This window comes from Microtus pennsylvanicus, chromosome 14, assembly GCF_037038515.1.
Source record: "Microtus pennsylvanicus isolate mMicPen1 chromosome 14, mMicPen1.hap1, whole genome shotgun sequence".
Taxonomy (NCBI): domain Eukaryota; kingdom Metazoa; phylum Chordata; class Mammalia; order Rodentia; family Cricetidae; genus Microtus; species Microtus pennsylvanicus.
In genome coordinates this window covers 72,599,560-72,620,799 of record NC_134592.1, presented here as the reverse complement: position 1 = coordinate 72,620,799, position 21,240 = coordinate 72,599,560, and the positions used below count along the sequence as shown (strand labels likewise).

Genomic DNA, 21,240 nt, shown 5'->3' with positions numbered 1-21,240 from the left:
ATACTATAAAAGCCGACATAAAGAGCGCTTGCTTTCTCTCCTGCCTTCTGGATTTGGTTCCTGTTCCCCACTCATGCAGAGGGCTGTGATGTGTGAGTCTACCTCTAAATAAATAACCCTTTAATATCCTCAATTCCGAGATAGTGTGGGATTATTCTGTAACTTCCATCCTCATGTGTGTATACCCCTCATATATATACATATATAATGCATATGTGTGTGCATGCATATATTAATTTATCAAGTCAATGTATGTTAAAATAGCACAGTAGCTGAATCACACCTCCAGTGGGAGTGGGCTGAAAACCTAATAGTTGCTCAGTCCTTGAGGCAGGATGCTCGGCAGTTCAAGGACTACCACACTTCTAATCTTTCACCGTGAGAAGATTCCTAGAGAACCACTGGCCCTTGGTCCATGAAGGAAACCAGAGCATGCTGGTTCCGGCGTAAGCAGAGGTGGGAACAGCAACAGTTAAAGCCAACTGCCGGCTGGCAAATAGGAAGTCAAATAATCTTCCTTCTGCCATGCCATTTTCATGTGGGATGCCAACACAAGGGGCCACCTCATGAGTTCGTCAAAGCAATCAGGAGAGTTGTCCCAGCCAAGTTCCCTATTCAGGTGATCCTAATCTGTGTAAATTGATTAAAACCGACCTTAACAAAGCTTGAAGTCAAGCTCTGACCTCCACATGTATGTGGGCGAATGAGGCCATTACACACCACATACACACAAAATACTGTTCACACTTTAACAGCTAACTCACTGGGATCTCAGCACAGGGGACAACTGCTTTGTTTCAAAAGTAGTAATTATACAAAATTACATCCTATGACACTTTTATACATTTATATCATAATTTGTGCATTTGTCCCTTACCAACCTTTTTCCTGGCTTCTATCAGCCGGCATCTTGTGTTCTCCATATAGTGATTCCCTTCTTCTTTTGTATACCCTGTGGGTAGGCACAGAGAGAGAGAGAGGGAGGGAGGGAGGGAGGGACAGAGAGAGAGAGAGGAAGAAGGAATGAGAGGGAGGGAGAAGGAAAGAGAGGGAGAGAGAGGGACAGGGAGGGACAGGTAGGGACAGGGAGGGACAGGGAGGGACGGGGAGGAGGGTAGTGTTGTATGATTCTGCATATAAGACAGAACGGAATATTGGCCTTTCTGATTCAGGCTTGTTTTGCCATCACAGTCCTTAGTCTCGCCCATTTTCCCTAAAATGACACATTTTTTGTTATTGATCCATAAACCACGTGTGAATTTGCCCACTTACCGATTAGATGTCTCTATTTTTTGCTGTTTCTAACATTTTAAATTATAACTCTCTTGCTATAGATTTACTGTAATATTTGTAGTTAGTAAATGATTCCCCAGTCTGTAGCTTATGTCTTCTCTAAAGTCTCTCCTTTGCTATTCAGAACTTTTAAACTGCAATTTCACTGGACATTCGCAGCAGCGATTGGCTGAGCTACAGGAATACTTTTCAGAACGCCCTGCCTGTCTCTGCACCACGGTTTCCTGATATTTCCCTCTATCAGCTTTAATGTTGCAGATCTTAATAGCTTTGGTCCATTTCAAACAGATGGTTAAAAAGCGTGAGGGATAGCGATACAGTCTCATTATTTCAGATGTGGGTATCCTGTTTTCTACCTCTGTTTCATAAGAGCCATCTTTGCTCCAATATATGTGTTTGATACCTCAAATAGTGATAATTATAGCTATGTGAGTTCATTTCTAGATCCTTTTCTCCATTGGTCTACTTATCTTTTTGTTTTTGTGTCAGTTATCCTTTGTGTGAATTTTCCTGGGGAGAGAATTTTCCTGCTTAGTCAAAATAGAGTAGCAATTATAGCCCAAGGATTTCATCCAATTTTACCTTTGAAGCATTTTTTTTTTTCAAACGGGACTATTAGGATCTCTGAAACTGTGCCACTGCCCACTCCAGGTTAGCATCAATTGGTCTTGAAATTCATCACCATAGGAGATACATTTAAAGAGTTAATGAAATCCAATATTTTAGAAAAATATCTCAATTGTATCAATATGACAATGTTGGTGGAAGATACTTTACCATATAGCCTGTTTTATTTCATAGTCATTTATACTCACCCTGTCCTCAAATCAAAGGACGCTGCTATGGGGCTGCTCTACACCTCGCCAACCCGAGAGGGCTCAACAGGTGTAGGTAGCTTGCCCTCGCTACTCCTCCTTTGGAGGAAGGGAGTGGTCAGTACATACTCTTGCTTTCTGTACCTGCCCCTGGAGCGAGTTTTCTGTTCTGACAGGCTCTGAGGCACCACTGTACCTCTGTATCAGCCACCCTGACTGCTGAGAAGACTGTGGACTGGACAAATAATCGTCTGTGGATGCAGGGAGAGTCGTTCGTCTTTGGCGCCTAGCCATTGGTAAGGAATGTATTCACCTGTGCTTGGCCTCGTGTGGGCGAGCATACGGACGGCACTAATTGGTCTCAGGGGCTGTTTAAAACCAAGGCGAACAACAACGTTTCTGGGTCTTGGACTCAGGTGACCAGGCTCGGGTAGCAAATACGTGTACCTGTTGAATCACCTCTCGATGAACCATCTCCAGATTCCCCAACTATGTCTCAGGCTGGAGAACTGGGGACTTGTTCCGTGGTCAGGGCTGACTACCATGAAACGCTGTCGCTTGACTTACCTTGTGGAAACGTTTTAATCTCCTTCTCCTAGGGAAGCCAGGAGGACTGGTTTCTCATCCTTGTTGCTCAACCTTTTGCTTCTTGTTTACCATTTTTTAATTAGTTCTTTGAAAATGTTGTACAATGTGTTTTGGTCCTATTCAGCCCTCTCTCAATTCTCCCCATCTCTTTCACCTTCGCTATACTGTCTCTCTCTGTCTCGTCTGTCTGTCTCTCTCTCTCTCTCTCTCTCTCTCTCTCTCTCTCTCTCTCTCTCTCTCTCTCTCTCTCTCTCACACACACACACACACACACACACACACCATGCCAAGTCCAGTTGGTGCTGTCTGTTTACACTTGGATGTGTGGCCTCCCACTGGAACACAGCAGAATGACCAGAAGCTATACTTGTGTGGAAAACTGATTCTTCCTTGCCCAGCAGCTACCAACTGTCCATAGCTCCTCGGCGAGGGTGGGACCATCAGCCTACCTCCCTCTCCAGGCTGGGATTTGTCCTCTCTTGAGCTTGTCCAGATCTTGGGCATGTGAGGTCTTCTGCGATAGGTGCTTGCTCTCCGTTCTGGAGAGTAACCATTAGTATCGGCAACAGTCCGTTGTCAGAGCATGGTCCAAGAAGAGTCCTGCAAGCAGAATTCTGTCTGTGGGAAAACAAGACTTGAGTCTTGTGACCTCACTTTCTTCAGTCATGGACTTGTACTTAGACGGTGCTTTGATGTCCCTCCCAGGTACAGCGGGCAGAGTGAGTTCCCTTCAGAGCATTCAATATGCTGGCTGTTTGATTTGTTTATCTGCCCCGATGGGAAACCATGTTCCTGCTGCATGTCCACCACATGTGGCTTGCCCTCAGGTTGCACACTTTACTCATGTGTCTGCTCTTAACCCTCTGAGTATAAATTGTCTGCTGCTCAGAATAAGGCTGGCTACTGCATGAGACTTTAGTCTGCCTCGTTTATTGCCTCCTCCGTTCTCCCAGATCCCACTGTCTCTAGAGCAGTGGCAGCCTGTAAATGTTTGAGAAGCTATGGCACTTCATTGGCTAATAACTCCAAAAGAGGTAACCCATTCCTGTGATGGCTTTTTAAAAAATAACATATTTTTAATTTTTTATTATTTTTATTGAGCTATACATTTTTCTCTGCTCCCCTCCCTTCACTCTGCTTCCTTCTACCCTCTCCTGTGACAACCAATTTACTCTTGAGATCTTGTCTTTTTCTCCTTCCTACATAGACCCAAGTATGTCTCTTTTAGGGTCCTCTTGCTGTCTAGGTTCTCTGGGATTGTGGGCTGTAGGTTGTTTTATCTTTGCTTTATTTCTTAAATCCATTTATGAGGAAGAACATATTATATTTGTTTTTCTGAGTCTGGGTTACCTCACTCAAATTTTTTTTTTAGATCCATGCATTTTCCTGCAAATTTCAAGATATCATTTTTCCCACTGTGTAGTACTCCATTGTATAAATTATCACATTTTCTTTATTCATTCTTCAGTTGAGGGGCATTTAGTTTTTTTCCAGGTTCTGGCTATGACAAACAATGCTGCTATGAACATAGTTGAGCACATCTCCTTGTGGTGTGATTGAGCATCCTTAAGGTATATACACAGAAGTGGTATTGCTGGTTCTTGAGGTAGATTGTTTCCTAATTTTCTGAGAAATCGTCATCCTGATTTCCAAAGCAGCTGTACCAGTTTGTACTCCCACAAGCAATGGAGGAGTGATCCTTTACTTCCATATCCTCTCCAGTATAAGCTGCCATCAGTGTTTTTGATCTTGGCATTCTGACAGGTATAAGATAGAATCTCAGAGTTGTTTTGATTTGCATTTTTCTGACGACTAAGCATGTTGAGCATTTCCTTAAGTGTCTTTCAATCATTTGAGATTTCTCTGTTGAGAGTTTCTGTTTAGGTCTGTACCCCATTTTTTATTGATTGAATTATTTGTTGTTTTGATGTCAAGTTCTTTGTACATTTTGACAGTCAATCCTCTTCCGATGTGGGTTGTACGTTTTCAACCCACAGCCTTGTGAATATCAGGAGAGTGATCTCTTCCTCAGCTTCCTGTCCACCCTTTCTAAGGAATTACAGACTTTCCATCCAATGCTTTCCTTGTTTGCATTTAGATGTGTGTGTTTGCAGGTCATTAAACAGAAAAAAGATCCTAGTGGAGGTGGGAAATGAGGTAATAGATTAGCTTTAAAAGAAAGAGAAGGAAGAACTAATGGGAGGAAGGAAGAGGGGGAAGGAGGGAGGGAGGGAGGGAGGGAGGGAGGAAACAGGTAGGAAAGAGTCAGGTACTAGGGAAGGAACCCATTTAGAACAAAGAATAATTATATATATATATATATATATATATATATATATATATATATGAAGTCACTATGATAAAGTTCAATACATTGTATGCTAACTTATGAACAAAAAGAAAAATAAATTTTAAAACTGAATTAAATTAAAAAGAACTTTAAAAAGATGAGTTTCATTTGTCATATAAGCGTTGATGTGATGATATTTTATATTACTTCCCTAGTGATATTTTTGTGAGATTTCAATGACAGAACAGAAGAAATGTTAAATGTGTTTCTATTTTTGGAATGAATAATCATGACAAAACATGAATAACAAGGAACACATAAGCTAAGCACAGTGTACTAAAATGTGCATCTTAAAAACAATCTCATTAAAGTGGATTGAAAATCTTAGAATTAGAAATAAATCATAAACATAATATCACCATGTTAAAATATTCACATATTTGCTTTTATTATGTCATGAAAGGATTCTCTGTGATTACATCTTAAGATTTTAACCCTTGTGATTATTTTTTAACTTTTTTCATGTATTCTTTGTGTCTTTGAAATCAAGACTCCTGATCGCATCCATCTCCCTTCTCCAGAATAAGACAAACAAAAATAAAATAAGGGGAAACAGAAAGGGAAAATCTCATCATGGAAGGTGAAGTGTGACATAATAAATTTTAATTTTAAGCCTTATTTCTTACAAAACAAAGGCGATACATAAGTGGGCTTATGCTGTATCTTATTATTACACTGCAAACTCTTTCAATATGGAGTTCAATGGGATTTCTTGGTTTTTAGACATACTGACAACTTTAAATCTTTTCTCCTCTTTTCAATTTTCGTACTTCCTATTGTCTTCTAAAAAGAACATTTCTTGGTCTCTTTTCCTGAGTCTTGCTTCCCTATTCTTGAGATTCTCGCCAGGAGAGTTCTCTGTTTTTACAGAATAATTACAAAGATACATATTGAGGGATCCGTTTGTGATCAGCCAGGACACTGGTACCACGGTTCTGGGGGGAATGGCAAGGTTTGAAAGTACAAAAGTGTTGAGAAGTGAAAGACATGCTTTGAGCTTTCGACTACGCTTGCTCCTTAGGTGAACCGGACACCCAGCCTTATTTTTCCGCTTACATTTTGCTGTTTCTTTCACCATAGAAACTTAAAAACAGACAACCATGAAGTAACATTTGCCGTTTGACAAATCTGATTAGGACAAAGGTGTTTACCATTGAAATCAACTCTACTCACACAGTCCATCTCAAGTTTACATTTTCTTAGACAAAACACGCCTATCCTTTCCCAGAAGGAACCCAAACCACTGTCCATTGGAATCAGTTAGGTTTTAGAATGTTAAATATTGCAGGGGATTGTAAAATACAAAAATAAGTGTTGGTCCTGACCTAGATTTCAAAAGATTTGTAGTATGTGTTCCAAAGACAATTTAGAGTTCTTGTCTTGCTTAAAGTAAGTTGAGACATACGGTGAAAAATAATTGTTTTATACTCTACTAATCTAGCCATGATGACCAGATCCATTTAACTCCACAATTACTACCTCCCCTGCCCAGGTTATCAGAGGCTGAGCATACAGCCCATCCTAGAGGTTAGGCATAGATTTTTAGTTGAAATATGCACAGTGTGTCCTCTTGTATGAGCAGTAGAGGACATTTGGAAAGAGCATAGGCTTTTTAAAGCTAGAAAGATGTAGACATCTCTTACTGACTATAACAACAGTGAGTGAATTATATTCATTCTCATCTGTAAACAGACTATGTGGTACAAGAATCATGTGATAGAGAGAATTCTAGTATAGCATTCTGTAGAGGAACATGCATTCGGCAGACCTTATTGCTCTTTCTCCTGACAAGCAAAAGCAAACTATGATCAAACCAGTAACTGTAACTTGTTGTTTGAGACGGGGTCTCCCACTACAGTCCAAGTTGACTTGAAACTCACTACGTAGCCAGGTTGTCCTTGAACTTGTGGCAACCCTCTTGTCTGTCTCAGCTTCTAAAGCTTTGGGACTACAGGCATGCACTAGCAAGTCAGCTAGTAACTATGTTTTGATTTACAATTTTTTTATGTTATGAATTTTCATTTCATCCAAAGAAATACTTGGAAGCAAACATCTCCAACCTTTAAATTAAAAAGGATTAATTTTCATTTTATATTTGTGAGTGTATTACCTGCATGTATGATATATACCATGTTTGTGCCAGGGGCCTGTAAAGGCAAGAAGAGGGTATCAGATCCCCTGGAACTCGAACTACAGATAGTTTTGAGTGCTATGTGGGTCCTGGGAAATGAACCTGGTTCCTCTGCAGGAGCAGCCAGTGCTCTTAACTACCAAGTCATATCTCTGGCCTCAAATTTCCAGAGTTCTGAAAAGTAGAATAGTGTATTTCATCATATCTCACAATTAGTAATAGTTGTTTATCACAAAATGTCATGTATTTGTGATCATCTGTGATGCAGAGTCTAAGGGCAGGCACCTAGGATGTAGAAACTTTAGGACACATTTATTTCAAATAGCTTTTATTCACATAGGACTACAGGAAAATCTAATCAGTAAAAAACACAAGACAAAATGGGCATCATTATTCTTTTTAAGGAGTGTTGACACTAACAACATCAACAATCCTTTGGAGAATAATATTGTGTTTTCAAATACAAAAGACTAGGGAGCGGGAACACTCTAAAAGCATGTTCAACGATGGTGCCGTAATTAGCTACTGAACCTCTATTAGGGAATTCTCTTGCACATGTGGGGACACATCACTGGCAGAACAACTTCATGTCTGACTATGTATACTCTTCTTAGCAGTTCCGGACGACAGCTTTGGATGAAAGCCGAAAAATTAAGGGCAAAACTCCTTGGTCACAGAGGACAAGCAACTGATCTTATCACAGTAACAGATCCAAGACCACAATACAAAAGACACATTCGCATGACACAAACCAGAAAGTCCCCATTTTCTGCACTCGCTCCAATAATCATCGAAGTGTTTGACCAAAACAGTGACGGATTTGTTTGCCTGGACTTCCCAGCTGATTTACAACATCAGGTTGTTCGTCTTGAAAGACACGGGTTGCCAACGGAAGACGACAGCACACTCGCTGAGCCCAGCCATCCCTCAAAGGACAATGTCATCTCACCCAGCTTCTGTGAAGGTCTACACTGGCAGAGCCACCCAAGGAGAGTCTGAGAATCTTACAGTTTAGCAAGAGAGAAGGAGCTTTTTCCATTCTAAAAATAGCCTTCGCACACACACAGAAGTAACACTCCTCTTCAGATCACAAAACTTTTCGTTCTTTTGTGGTTTTTATTATTCCATTTCTACTAAATGTTAACCAACAAAGAGCTCAATCCAGACACTCCTGTGACAGTTTTGTCATTGTTACAAATGTCATGTCCCTCAGAGGGCCAGGGACCTGACCACGGTATCCCTGGAGACAACTGACCACATACACGTGGCATTGTTTGTGCCCGTATGTGCAGAAGGACCAAACAAGAAAATTAAAGGAGTCCATTTTCTATTTCACGAGTCAGATATTTTTATTTCCAAAATATATAGTCTTCTGGTTTCTCCTTTGCTAATTTTACTTCAGGTGGTCATGTCCACTTGATGGTTTGCCTCACGTAAGTGTCTTCCAAAGAGCATGGGGAGTGTGAAAAACCTTCCCTGTCTGATAACCAATATTACTCAACTGGATAGTAGCAAAAATGGTGGACGATAATTGACCAAAAATAAAATTCTGCATTAATAAAAGGAAGTGGCAAGCCCCAAGTACAGAATAAATCAAAGCTTGGTATGCTTTTAGATAAAGCTAGCTAAGCCAGGTATCTTTTGATAAGGTATAAGTAAATAACACAATCAAGACTATAAGGCTAGGTTTAGATAAAATGCCTGGAGACCCATATGCCAAGTGGGGTCTCAGAAGACAAATTTGCAGGGTTGTTTCTTCTTAGGAAACATAAGGTAGGAAGAAATCAGAAACTCTGATTGTGTAGATATGCCAATTTGCCATTGGCAAGGAAGCAAGGGAAACAGAGTTAGAGGAAAGGAAATCACTGGTTAGAAATATGGGCACTGTATAGCATATTATATATTTGCTAGCATTTCTAGTTTGAGACTTAAGACGGTTGATAAGTTATAACCACTCTAATACCTTATCATTGAGATACAGTCCAGCTAGCCTCAGATTTATGGTCTAAGATTTGTCTGATGGCGTTACTTCCAACATACTTACTAACAATGGGACACACTCATTCCTGTAGATACATCATGAGACCAGGTAGGAATGTTATAGATAGAACGTATATGTGCTGTGTGACTGGTCTGGAGAACGGAAATTCTATAGTCTTGGGTATTTATAACATGAACACAGAGAGCTGATGGTGAGCGTGACCACAGCACTGGCCGTCCTTGAGATAACGGAAAGCCTTTCTTCTCCACCTCAGATAATTTGCCTTTTGTTTCTTTTGGAGGTAAAAATGTCATCTTTATTGAAGTAGGGCTACAAGTGTGCCATTTGCATTCTCTCTCTCTCTCTCTCTCTCTCTCTCTCTGTGTGTGTGTGTGTGTGTGTGTGTGCGTGTGTGTGCATGTGCGTGTGTGTGTGCATGTGTGTATCTCAGCAAGCACGTGATTTCCAAAAGCAGGAGGAGAATATTGGGACAGATAAGACTAGGAAAGACAATGTCACACTTAGACGGAGCAGCGAGTTCAAGCTCAGAATGAATCATTGCTTAGGAGACAAACTTTTGGCTTCTTTCCAGGCTGCTCAGTTTTAACACTTGCTTCCACTGAAACTCATAGACAAAAAATTTTGAGAGAGAAATAGTAAAAAAAAAAAAACTTAATAAATTGCCTTAATCGCAAAGTGCCAGAATCAAATAAAGCGAGTTTAAAAGTGCTGAGCGGGGAGGCGGTCTCCTCCAGCCGACCCTCAGGACCATTCTCATGCGCTCCCGTGTGGAGTCTGTAAAGATATCAGTACATTCACAGAGCTTCACGATTGACCTCTAGCAATAAAACAGGTCTGACCTATTGGAGAGACTAGTCCCACAGTTTTTGAAATCTTCGAGGGAGGAAATGCCCCATTTTCAAGGCCACTGTGTTTTTAGTTGGATGAATGAAAGTGTCCCTAGTGGGTCGTAGTGCACATGGAAGGCACCATTTCTGTTCCTAGGACTGCGTGTGCATGGAAATGTCACTTGTGGGAGTTTCTAAACAAATATATCTACTATCTCCAAAATCCGAGTTCTCTCTCCTGTCTGGATATTACAAATTAGATAAAATATTTAAAAATGTTCCCCTTCCAATATTTCCCCATTTGCTAGTCTAAATTTTCATTGATATTTATACCTGCTCAGTCCTTACTAGGGTTGCTTAATGCAGTCAAAAATAAAACGTCCAATTATATAGAAAACAAAACTGATTATATTTCACTTTGTTTCTATTATTTAAACTTAGTGTTTTTTACTCATGTATTTCTCAAAAATTATTTTATTTCAACACGTGTGTGTTGTGCTAGACTGTGAGGGAACTCATGGGGTCGTCTTTCAAAGGGGGGGTCAGAACGAGCCCCAGGAGCCGTAATGTTTCCCCATTAGCCTTTCACTGGGGACCACTGGGAACAATAAAAACTAAAGTGTAGGTGAAGAAAAATATACTAGTTGGACTGAAAGTGTGGTCAGCTTCTGAAGAAACGCTGGTGCTCTCTGCCCTCTGGGGCCACACTCCATAGTGTAAGGGTGCGTGCAATCAGGTGCAGAGCCTCTCAGCCCACAATGCTACCTTCAGCTGCATCCTTCCCCACCAGGGTGTGTCTGCTCTCGGGATCCTAATAATTTGCATTGCAACGAATTAGGTGTGTTGTTACACAGCGGGGAGGAAGAGTGTGATTAGCTCTTTATTAAGTATTTTAAAAATCTAAACTACCACAGAGAGGTCCTAGTGAGTTGGCATGTCCTAGTGGATTGGCTTCGTCAGACTGAGAAGCCACCTTCCGAGGCCATGCGGTCGCAGGGAGATCAGTGAATTAATAAACTTACACTGCCTTGTTTTGTCTCATTACCAAGCATCTAGTATAGATTCGCAGTGACGGGGACGTGTAACTCTGAAGTTGGTTTAAAAGGTTCACAATTACAGAGCTTTTTGAAGTATGATAACTTTCCCTCTTTTAAAGTAAGGTCTTCTTGTAAGCCTTTAAGCCTTTGTTTTTCTTTAAATAAATTTTCTCAATTATCAAGGGGGAAAAAAAAAGAAAATTAAAAAAGGAGTTAGCAAATATAATTGGCAGGAATTTCTCTAAAACATCAAGAAAATGGAATTTAGAAAACATTTATTATAATCATGAGTCTAGATTGACTTAACCCTTATGCAATGAAAGTCATTTTTACCTAATACTGAGTTACATTCCATTTCAGATTTCCTATTTCAAAGGGTATCTCAAATTTCTAAGATGTTAAACCAAGTACTGAGCCATTTTTGTATATGTAATAAAAGTCTTTAAAATTAAAATGGTAATCCTAAAAAAATCAAATGCATGAAAAATGTGGCCTGAGTGTATAACAAAGGGGAGTTATGTAATTCTACGTGAGTGAGATCTTTCATCTTTGATTTACAGGTTGGAGTCCTCCCTAACTGAAACCACATTGTTCCATGTCTTTCAGATCTTGGCCTTCCCTAAAACCTTGTTTTAATTAAGGTTTCTTTCAGATTTCTGAATAAAAGCATGACAATCTTCACTTATGGCTTTAATATATCCTTTGAGTTAGGAAAATATATAAAAAGAAACATCAATGTTCAAAAGCATTGTCAGATATTAAATATGTGAGCTATTCTACCTCAGTGTCTTAGGTGTTTGAGTTATGCACTGAAATGCATTTTTCAGAGGCAGTGACTAACTTGATTCTATTCTTCTTAGTAAGCTGTTTTTAATCTCAGAAATAAATGTCCTTTATTTTGAACCTTTGCTAGAAAGGCAGGCTGTGCAATGGTGGAGTTCTGGGTTTGTTTCCATGGAAGGCACAGCTCCCACCTCAGCCCCATCCACAGGGACTTCAGATCATTGCCATCCTCATTAATGCATCCCTAAGACCTGGAACACTCAGTGGCATCGCTTGAGCCGTGTGCAGAATCTGATAACAAAGTGGGTTAGCCTGAAAGGTAACGGTAGAAACAAACGCTAAGCTCCCCTGAGGATGGGGAGGCTGTGGGTGTTTTCTCTAAAGGAGGAAGCAGCGGACGGAGAAAGGCGAGAGGTGTGCTGGAAAGATGGGGCGCAAACCACGGCGCCTGAGGTCTGTGCTTTTCACAGACCGCACATCTGCCCAGAGATGCACCCCACAGCCGTGGTCCTTCAGATGGAGTTGCATGCGGTGGAAGAGACCTCAGTACTGGACAAAACTACAAATCCATAATCTGTGAGAACTTGAAACAGACAAAATAGGACACAAAATACTGTCCCATGGCACATGATAGGCACGGTGTGCAAGTTCCATTTGGACTGCCAGATACATTGTGATTTTTTTCCCCACTAGAACAAAGCCTCATCCCAGCTCCATCTTGAACTCTTACCAGGAAGGATGGAAGTGTGTTAGAACACAGAAAAAAAAATCCAAAACAAAACAAAAGAAGAAAATCCCTGCAGCCCACAGCAATCTGCCTGTAATTCCCATCACAGCTGAAAAGAAACAATTTAAGTCTACTCGACAGTAAACTACACAATAAAACACTGATGACGATGTCAGGAATGAAGATGGCTGTCCTAGCTTCTGAAACGGACAGTATTTAGTGCTGCACTGAAGGTTTCTAGCTCACACCGTGTCTGGGAGCGGGGTCTCCAGCATAAACGCACGCGGGGAGCAGTTTCTTCCAATCCTGGTTACTGTAACTTTAGACTCACAGTGGTTAAGTTTCAGGAATCTGCATTGCCCTTTCAAGTCCATCCAAAGAACAAGTGAAGCTGCTGTTCAGAACCTGATGCCCAGTGTTTACGTTCCATCAAACTGTGCCACCCAAGCAGCAGACATGGCTGAGGGTGCTGGGGCTGGGGGTGGGGATACACAATGATGTCACACACAGGAAATATCGGGGGAGACTTGGCACTTCACAGGGCTGGTTCCTCCTCCATGGGCTCACCAGCAGTTCTGTAAAAATAAACAGGCAATCAGAATACGGCCCAAGAGTACACAATGGCATCGTAGACCTTCATGCACAATCAAAGCTGATTGTTCAGCTCTCTCCGTGTTTATTTGTGCCGTTCAGTTATCCATAAATAGAGTTTCTTTCCTCGGCAGTATAAACAAATGTCAAGTGGAAAAACATTTTAGATCCAAGCAATCATTGGAAATGTTCCTGTTTATATTAAAACATGTCAGAATATTTTATAACTCTAGATTCCAAAATGTACATGTTTTGTGTCTTGGACAGTCGAATAATTTATTGGGAAAAATTTAGGAGCAATAGCAGTGACTTCTGGAACCTTTTTGCTAGGGACAGTGAAAGATTCAGCTACCTTCTTGAGGAGGCTCATCCGGGCTCTGGGTTTTGCTTCTGTTTTTTTCATGACTGGATTGGCCCTCTGCCGGAGGCATTTCAAATCAAATCCTGAATTTGATTAGCAAATCACCGCTACAGACCTAACATTGGTCTAACTATGGTCATGTATAAATCGTTTGCGTTTGGCATCATAAAGTGGGGTGCTCTGCTCAGCGAAAAACCAAAGCTAATTGCTTGAAAATTATCCTTGAATGTTAACCTTAATTTAGTAACACGTTGTGAGTGTTGTAAGGCTAACTTTTACAATGATTTTTAATTCAGTCAAAAAAACAAATTGCAGCAGGAACCCTAATACGTCAGGCTGTTGGATTGTCTTGGGAAGTTGGATTAGAGGGATTCAAGATGCTGGGATGGTGAAGGTTGAAAATGTGATGGGTAATTATAGCACCAGGGTCTGTGAGATCCAGCTCCAAAAATGAACCACGACAAGGAAGGCCTCCTGACAGAATTTATCAAGAGAGTGGAACAGCAGTGGAAACAAGAAAGGGTGCACAAACAGCAAACCTGCAGTGCTTCAGACCCGTCCACTCTTTACCCCATACATACAGAACTATGTCAGACGGCACAGAAATACCGCGTCGTGCTTTTGGCACCACTAGGAATACAATATACAGGCTGCAACTCGCGCTAGCAGCTAGAACAATGCGTAGATAGATAGGGAGTTTTCACTTCATGATGTCTACTTGAAGACATTCTATAACAGGTCACTGTCATGAGAAACCTTAGCATGCATGATATGCGGCAGTTATGGAGACAAGCAGGCTCTGGCTAGACATGTTATTTTACAGGCTAAAGAGGAAGGACAATAGGAGGATTTTAACATATCTTTTAGAAAATGAAGAATGAAAATACTAGGCACTCATTACTTAATATTATCTAAGATTCAAGTTCTAAAAGATTCCACGAGTAGTCTTTTTTTTTTTTAAAAAAAAAGGGGGGGGGGAGGGAAAAAAAGGAAAAAAAATAATTTCTTAGGAATGACCAAGAATGTTCAAAATAAAGACACTAAGGATGTGTTTAGGCTTCATCTACAAAAGATAAAAACAACTGAGATGAGTCATGGTCAAGATTTGCCGCTAACCATATTCATCAGCGTTTGAGAAAGAAAAATCAAATTTAAGAAAACATTTTCATTTTAAAAAATACATATAAGGGGCTGGAGAGATGGCTCAGAGGTTAAGAGCATTGCCTGCTCTTTCAAAGGTCCTGAGTTCAATTCCCAGCAACCACATGGTGGCTCACAACCATCTGTGATGGGGTCTGGTGCCCTCTTCTGGCCTGCAGGCATACATGCAGACGGAATATTGTAAACATAATAAATAAATAAATATTAAAAAAAGTACATATAAATATACAAACCTATTTAAAGATAATATGTGGATCAAAACTTTAAGAATAAGCTAATGGACAGTGATCACCCCACTTCTAACCCAAAGCTACAGGGGAAGGATCTTTCTGGACAGGCACTCCAGCATCAGTGCGACTGGAGGGCCACAGAGACGACCCGGTCATCCCATTGTGGGGGAAGCTGGCTGAGTCTCGGTGGAGGAGCACACATTCTCCATGGGCACAAAGGAGGGTTTTCAGACATGAGCATCCTGCCCACATTGCAAGCTAATTACTGACAAAAACTGACTTCTCTCTTGAAGCCTACAGATATGTGGGTAGAAATATAATATAAAACATATACAATAAACCTGTGCTCTCTATGGAATTCCTTTCTCGAGTAACCCTTAGCAAGCAAGTGAAAGGCTTGTATGACAAGAGCTTCAAGTCTTTGCAGAAAGAAATTGTAGAAGATATTGTGAGATAGGAAGAGCTCCCATGCTCACGCACAGGTAGAATCTATATAGTAAAAATGGCCATCTACTGAAAGCCAGCTACAAATTCAAGACAATTCCCATCAAAATTCCAACACATTTTTTTTTTTGCCCAACACAATTCTTTACAAACCTTGAAAGAAAAATAGTCAACTTCATATGAAAAAAAAAACCAGGATAGCTAAAACAATCCTGTACAATAAAAGAACTTCTGAAGGTATTACCATCCCTGGTTGCAAGCTCTATTACAGAGCTATCATAAAACTGCATAGTATTGGCATGAAAACAAACACAGTGATCAGCTGAATCGAACTGAAGACAGATAAATCCACATGCCCATGGACAAGTGATTTTTGATAAACAATTTAGAAACACACAATGGAAAAAAAAAGAAAGCATCTTCAACAAATGGTGCTGGTGTGACTGAATGTCTGCTTGTAGAAGAATGCGAATAGCTCCATACCTGCCACCATGCATAAAACTTAAGTCCTTGTGGAACAAAGACCTCAACATAAAACCAGATACACTGAATCTGATAGTAGAAAGGGGGGGGTAGCTTTGAATGCACTGGCACAGGAGACAACTTCCTAAATAACACTGATAGTGCAGACTCTAAGAATGACAATAGATGAGACTTCATTTATTCAAACTGAAAAGCTTCTGTAACGCAAAGGACACCATACATTGGACAAAAGTAGCAGCCTACAGAATGCAAAAAGATTTTTGACTAAGTCAGTGTCTGACAGAGGGCTAATACCCAAAATATGTAAAGAGCTCAATTAACTAGAAATCGACAAAGCAAATAATCCAATTGAAAAATGGAGTACAGATCTAAACAGAGAATTCTCAACAGAGAAATCTGAAATGAATGAGAAACACTGAAGGAAAATGTTCCGCATCCTTAGCCATCAGGGAAATGCAAATCAAAACAACTCTGAGATTCCATCTTATTCCTGTCGGAAAGGCCAAGATCAAAAACAGAAGTGAGAGTTCGTGCTGGTGAGGCTGTGGAGCAAGGAGAACACTCCTCCATTGCTGGTGGGAGTGCAAACTGGTACAGCCACTGTGGAAATCAACATGGTGGTTTCTCAGAAAACTGAGAATTGATCTACCCCAAGCCCGAGTTATAACACCCCTGAGCATATACCCAAAGAGGCTCCATCCTACCACAAGAAGCTCAACTATGTTCTCGGCAGTTCTATTTATAATAGCCAGAAACTTGAAACCACCTAGATGTCCTTCACCTGAAGAACTGATAAGGAAAATGTGATATATTTACACAATGGAGTATTACTTAGATGTTAGAAAAAATTACATCACACAATTTATAGACAAATGGATGGAACTAGAAAAAAACATCTGAGCAAGGCAACCAGACCCAGAAATACAAACATGTTGTGCACTCATTCATAAGTGGATATTAGCTGTTAGCCAAAGGATAACCACACTACAATTCACCGACCCAGATAGGTAATGAGGAGGACTCACAGGGGGCGGGCACAGCTCATAGATCTCTCTGGGAAGGGGAAATATAATATCATGGGTAGACTTGGGGAGGGTGGGTATGAGAAGAAGAGAGATCAGGTGAGGGGGGAAGTGGGAGAGACAATACAGGGAGAGAAGACCCGAATGAGTGGCATTGCGGAGTGGGAGGGGATGATATGGCAACCTGATGCAGTGGAAACTTCCTGAAACCTGTGACAGTGAACCCAGCGAACAAGTAGATGGAGCCCAAACCATTCATCATCTGTAATCAGCAAGACCCCCAGCGGTGGGGCTGTGACACCAATCCAGCCTCAAAACCGTTGATGCACACCTGTCCTGCCTGCCAGATAAGCAGGGCCAATAGTGGCTCAGAACTTGTGGGAGTGGTCAGTCAATGGCTGCTTTAATTGAGGCCCACACCAGGAGAGGGAGCCCATGCCTGACACAGTCTGGACGGCCAGGAACTGGACGCTGGTTGGCTCGGAGACCTAATGATAACCAAACACTACTGATAAGACAAAAGTTAATGAAATGATTTCTAATGCTATTCTGATATACTCATAGAGCGGTGCCTAGACCAATCACCGTCAGAGAGGCTTCACCCGGCAGCTGATGGAAGAAGATGCAGAGACCTAAAGCCAAACATTAGGTGGAGCTCAGGGAATGCCTCAGAAGAGAAGGAGGAAGGGTTGTGGGAGCCTTAGGGATCAAGGATGCCAGGAGAACAAGGCCCACACAATCAACCGAGGAGGGTTCATGAGACCTGCATGGGTCTGTCCTAGGCTTGCATTCATGCCATGGTTGTTTAGTTTGGTGTTTTTGTGGGACTCCTAACAATGGGAGTTGGGGTATCTCTGATGCTTTTGCCTGCTTTTGGGACCCTCCTTCTACTGCTCTATTGTCTGGTCCAGCCTGGATACGAGAGTTGATGCCTAGCTTTATTGCAACTTTCTCCTGCTATTCTGGGGATGCTTGTTATTTTCTGCAGGGAAATAGAGTGTGTAATAGGGTGAGAGGGGAGGTGGGGAAGGAACTGAGAGAGGTGGGGGGGAGGGAAGGCTACTGCCAGGATGTATTGTATGAAAGAACAATAAGTAACTTCTTTTTCAAAGCTACTTTATCTACGGCAGTCCACCTTTAGCTGTGTGTGCATACGGCATGTGCCCCCCTCGGTGTGCCTTACATCGCCACAATAACACAGTGCCAGCAAGTTACAAAAGCTGTCTTCGCTTTCGGAGGGAATGCCTTGCACTCAGTTCCAACGCTGCTAGGTTTTAAACCCTAACTGTGGTAGAAATTTGTTTTCCGAACAGAAGAGTACTACTTGGTTGGTCCTCAGGGCCGTGGGAAGCAGATATGTTTTCATAAGAGAGGGTGCTTTGTAAACTGTGAGCTGTGAAAATATGCAGAACAGTTGTGCTACTTGTATCTCAAACCACCCCTCCCCTCCTGTCTTAGCTTCCCCAGAGCGACCCCCACACCCCACAGGCATTATCCTCATCAAATCTGTATTCCTGAGAGGAAATCAAACGTATTTTATATGTTTGCATGTTGTGCTTTAGACACAGCGAGCTTGAGAGTTGTTGCTGACAGATGACAAGGACTTTTTTGTTGGAAGGCCCCGCTGGCCAGAGGTTGCAGTCTATCATGGCCTGGAAGCCTTTAGCCCAAGCTCAACAACATGGCCGCTTCCGCCAACCCCCCAGCGAGATTTCTTGCTCTCCACCTGCCCTTGTCTGGAGAATGTCCCTGGACCCAGAGTTCTGACTCTATCTGAAAGCTGTCTCTAAACCTGGATGCCTGATTTATCTCCTGGGTGACCCTGGGCACGGTTTCCTGCGAGAAGTCTCCCCAGCGCACATGGCAGCTAAGACTTGTGCTAGGAGCTTTGCAGCAGGACCCTGCTGCCACGCACGAAACCTTGTGATAGGACCTTGCCAATTAATAAAAATTAGAGTTTGTCTCCCAGCTGCCCAATCCTCTATGTTCCCTATAGTTTGGAATAAAGCTGAGCTGATTCACCGAAGTCATACCCTGGAGGGCTTTCTCCGTAGTCCTCATAGCCATCTGAATCCTTTTCCCTGCTTCTGCTTCCTTGACTCTTTTGGATAAATGCCTCAATGGTCTTAAGACGAAAGCAGAACTACACTTTGTGTTGGTGTTGGTTTGCTTGTTTGTTCTGCTGTTGTTCTGACTTTTGTTTTTTGACACAGGGTCTAGTGTAGGCAAGCTAGCCTCAGACTTGCTATCTAGCTGAGGCTGGCCCTAGGTTCCTGATTCCACCTCCCAAGTGTTGGAAATACACACAGTGACAGTGTGGGGGGAAAGGTGAGATGTGGCACTTTGGAAATGTGGGAGTTCTCGCTTCAGTCATCCACAGACTAGCACAGGTTAGCAGATGTTCCCCCAGGTCCTATGACCTACCTAGCCACAGGTTCTTGGCTTCTTTAAGAATGCTAGGTATGAATTCCATCTCATGGAGAGGGCCTTAGAACCAATCAGAAAGTTAGCCCGTAACATTCATGTGCTCCTGTATAGCAGTGGGCCTATCATGTCAGGCAAGCGGCACACATTCTGGGAGGCTGAAGAAGGATTAACACAATTGCAAAGACAGCTTGGGTTATATGGTGTGTTCAAGACACGCTTGGCCTGTGTAGTGAGTCTCTGGGGGAAAAAAGAAAAAGAAGATAAGACTAAATTTGAAAAATAATCCCACCCATATGGAAACCAGAGCTAACGATACAATAAACCTGCCAGAGAGGTCTCTGCAACAACAGCTCAGTTGGTTGGAAGATCCGCTCCTCCACCACTGCAAGCCAGGGCCATTGAGCAAACACGAGCTCTGATAGTCAGGAAAGGATTCCTTCAGCCCAGTACCACAGATTAAGATAATTAAGAAAGTGAAGGGAGGAAAGAGAGAGTAATCTTAACATCAGATATAAGGAGTCTACTGAGTGCCCAGTGCTGGTGTCGGCGATGGAAACCGCACTGAACACAGAAGGCCAACTCCCTGGAGCTTGCAGCCTACAAGTCTTCTTGAAGTCCGATGGCTTTAATGTATGTGAAAGAGAATCTGATTGCTATCCAAATTTGCATGTTTGGGTTATACCTTAAAGCAGGGCTTCTCAACCTGTGGGTGGCAACCCCTTTGGGGTCATGGGACCCTTTTGTAGTGGATGCCTCAGCCCACCTCAGAAAACACAAGCATTTGCATTACAATCATGGTTCGCTGCAACATGAAGAACTGTGATGAAGTGTTGCAGCATTAGGAGGATTGAGATCACTGCTTGAAAGACTAGTCTATCAGCAAACAGCAGGACTCCATCAAGGGAAAAAGTGTATCGGTCTTCTCCTTGGCTCTTTGCAGTAGCCACGAACTCCCCCCTGCACTGTACTGCGTCCCCATGCCCTGTGCTTTATGACTTCTACATTCTTCCACTTCTCTCTGTTGTTTTCCTCCCCCAACAATTTAACACACATAGGAGATATTCCATAAAAACCTTTGAAATGCTTCTATGTAATCAGGGCAGGCGTTATAGCTCTTTAGAAGCAATCTAAATTAAGAATAAAACAAGAACTTCAGTGAAGGACAAAATTTCCAGAAATATTCTTGATCTAAGTTACAACCTTACACACATATGATATATATGGGGTTGTATATGTATATACAGAAACCATAAAAGAAATTGATATACCCATCAAAGAAATTGTTAAATCTAAAAAATTCCTGACAGAAAACATCCAGGAAATCTGAGATACTATGAAGAGACCAAAGCTAAGAATAGCAGGGATAGAAGAAAGAAAAGAATCTCAGCTCAAAGCCCCAGAAAAATATTTTTAACAAGAATAGAAAATATTTTTTCCTAACTTTTAAAAGGACAGGCCTATAAAGGTGCAAAAAGCTTACATACAAAACACCAAATAGATTGTACCAGAAAAGAAACCCCTCTCCACATAATAATCAAAACACCAAACACCTTTGTGTTATACAAAAATATATACAAATATATAAAATATACAAAAAAAGTATATTAAAAGCTGCAAGGGGAGAAGGCCAAGTAATATATAAAGGCAGACCTTGTATAAGTACACCCAAGCTCTCAATGGAGACTCTAAACTTAGAAAGGTCTGGTCAGATGTGCTGTAGACTCTAAGGGACCACAGATGCCAGTGCAGACTACTATACCCAGCAAAACTCGCAAGCACCATTGTAACGCTTTAGCAGCAGAAGGTACCTTGGTGGGTTGGAGCCAAGGAGTGTCACAAGACACACCATGCCACAGATCTCACACGAGAGGTTCATGGGAAGAGGGTGTTGCAGAGGCCGCCTCTGAGTGATAGTGGGAGGGGAAAGAGAGCAGAGAGAAGGCACTGGTTTTTATGAGGGGATATAGT

General features: G+C 41.7%; 1 protein-coding gene across 23 annotated transcripts in view; it reads right to left on the bottom strand.

The window, feature by feature from the left end:
• Positions 1–7,488: 7,488 nt before the first annotated feature.
• Positions 7,489–21,240, bottom strand: part of Hdac9 (histone deacetylase 9) — an 834,213-nt gene continuing 820,461 nt past the window's right edge. For all 23 annotated transcript variants that reach the window (XM_075948414.1, XM_075948435.1, XM_075948434.1 and 20 more), the window contains one exon: positions 7,489–13,128. In XM_075948414.1, coding sequence (XP_075804529.1) covers positions 13,089–13,128 — 40 coding nt within the window. In that variant the 3' untranslated portion in view covers positions 7,489–13,088. The remainder of the gene's footprint in view (positions 13,129–21,240) is intronic.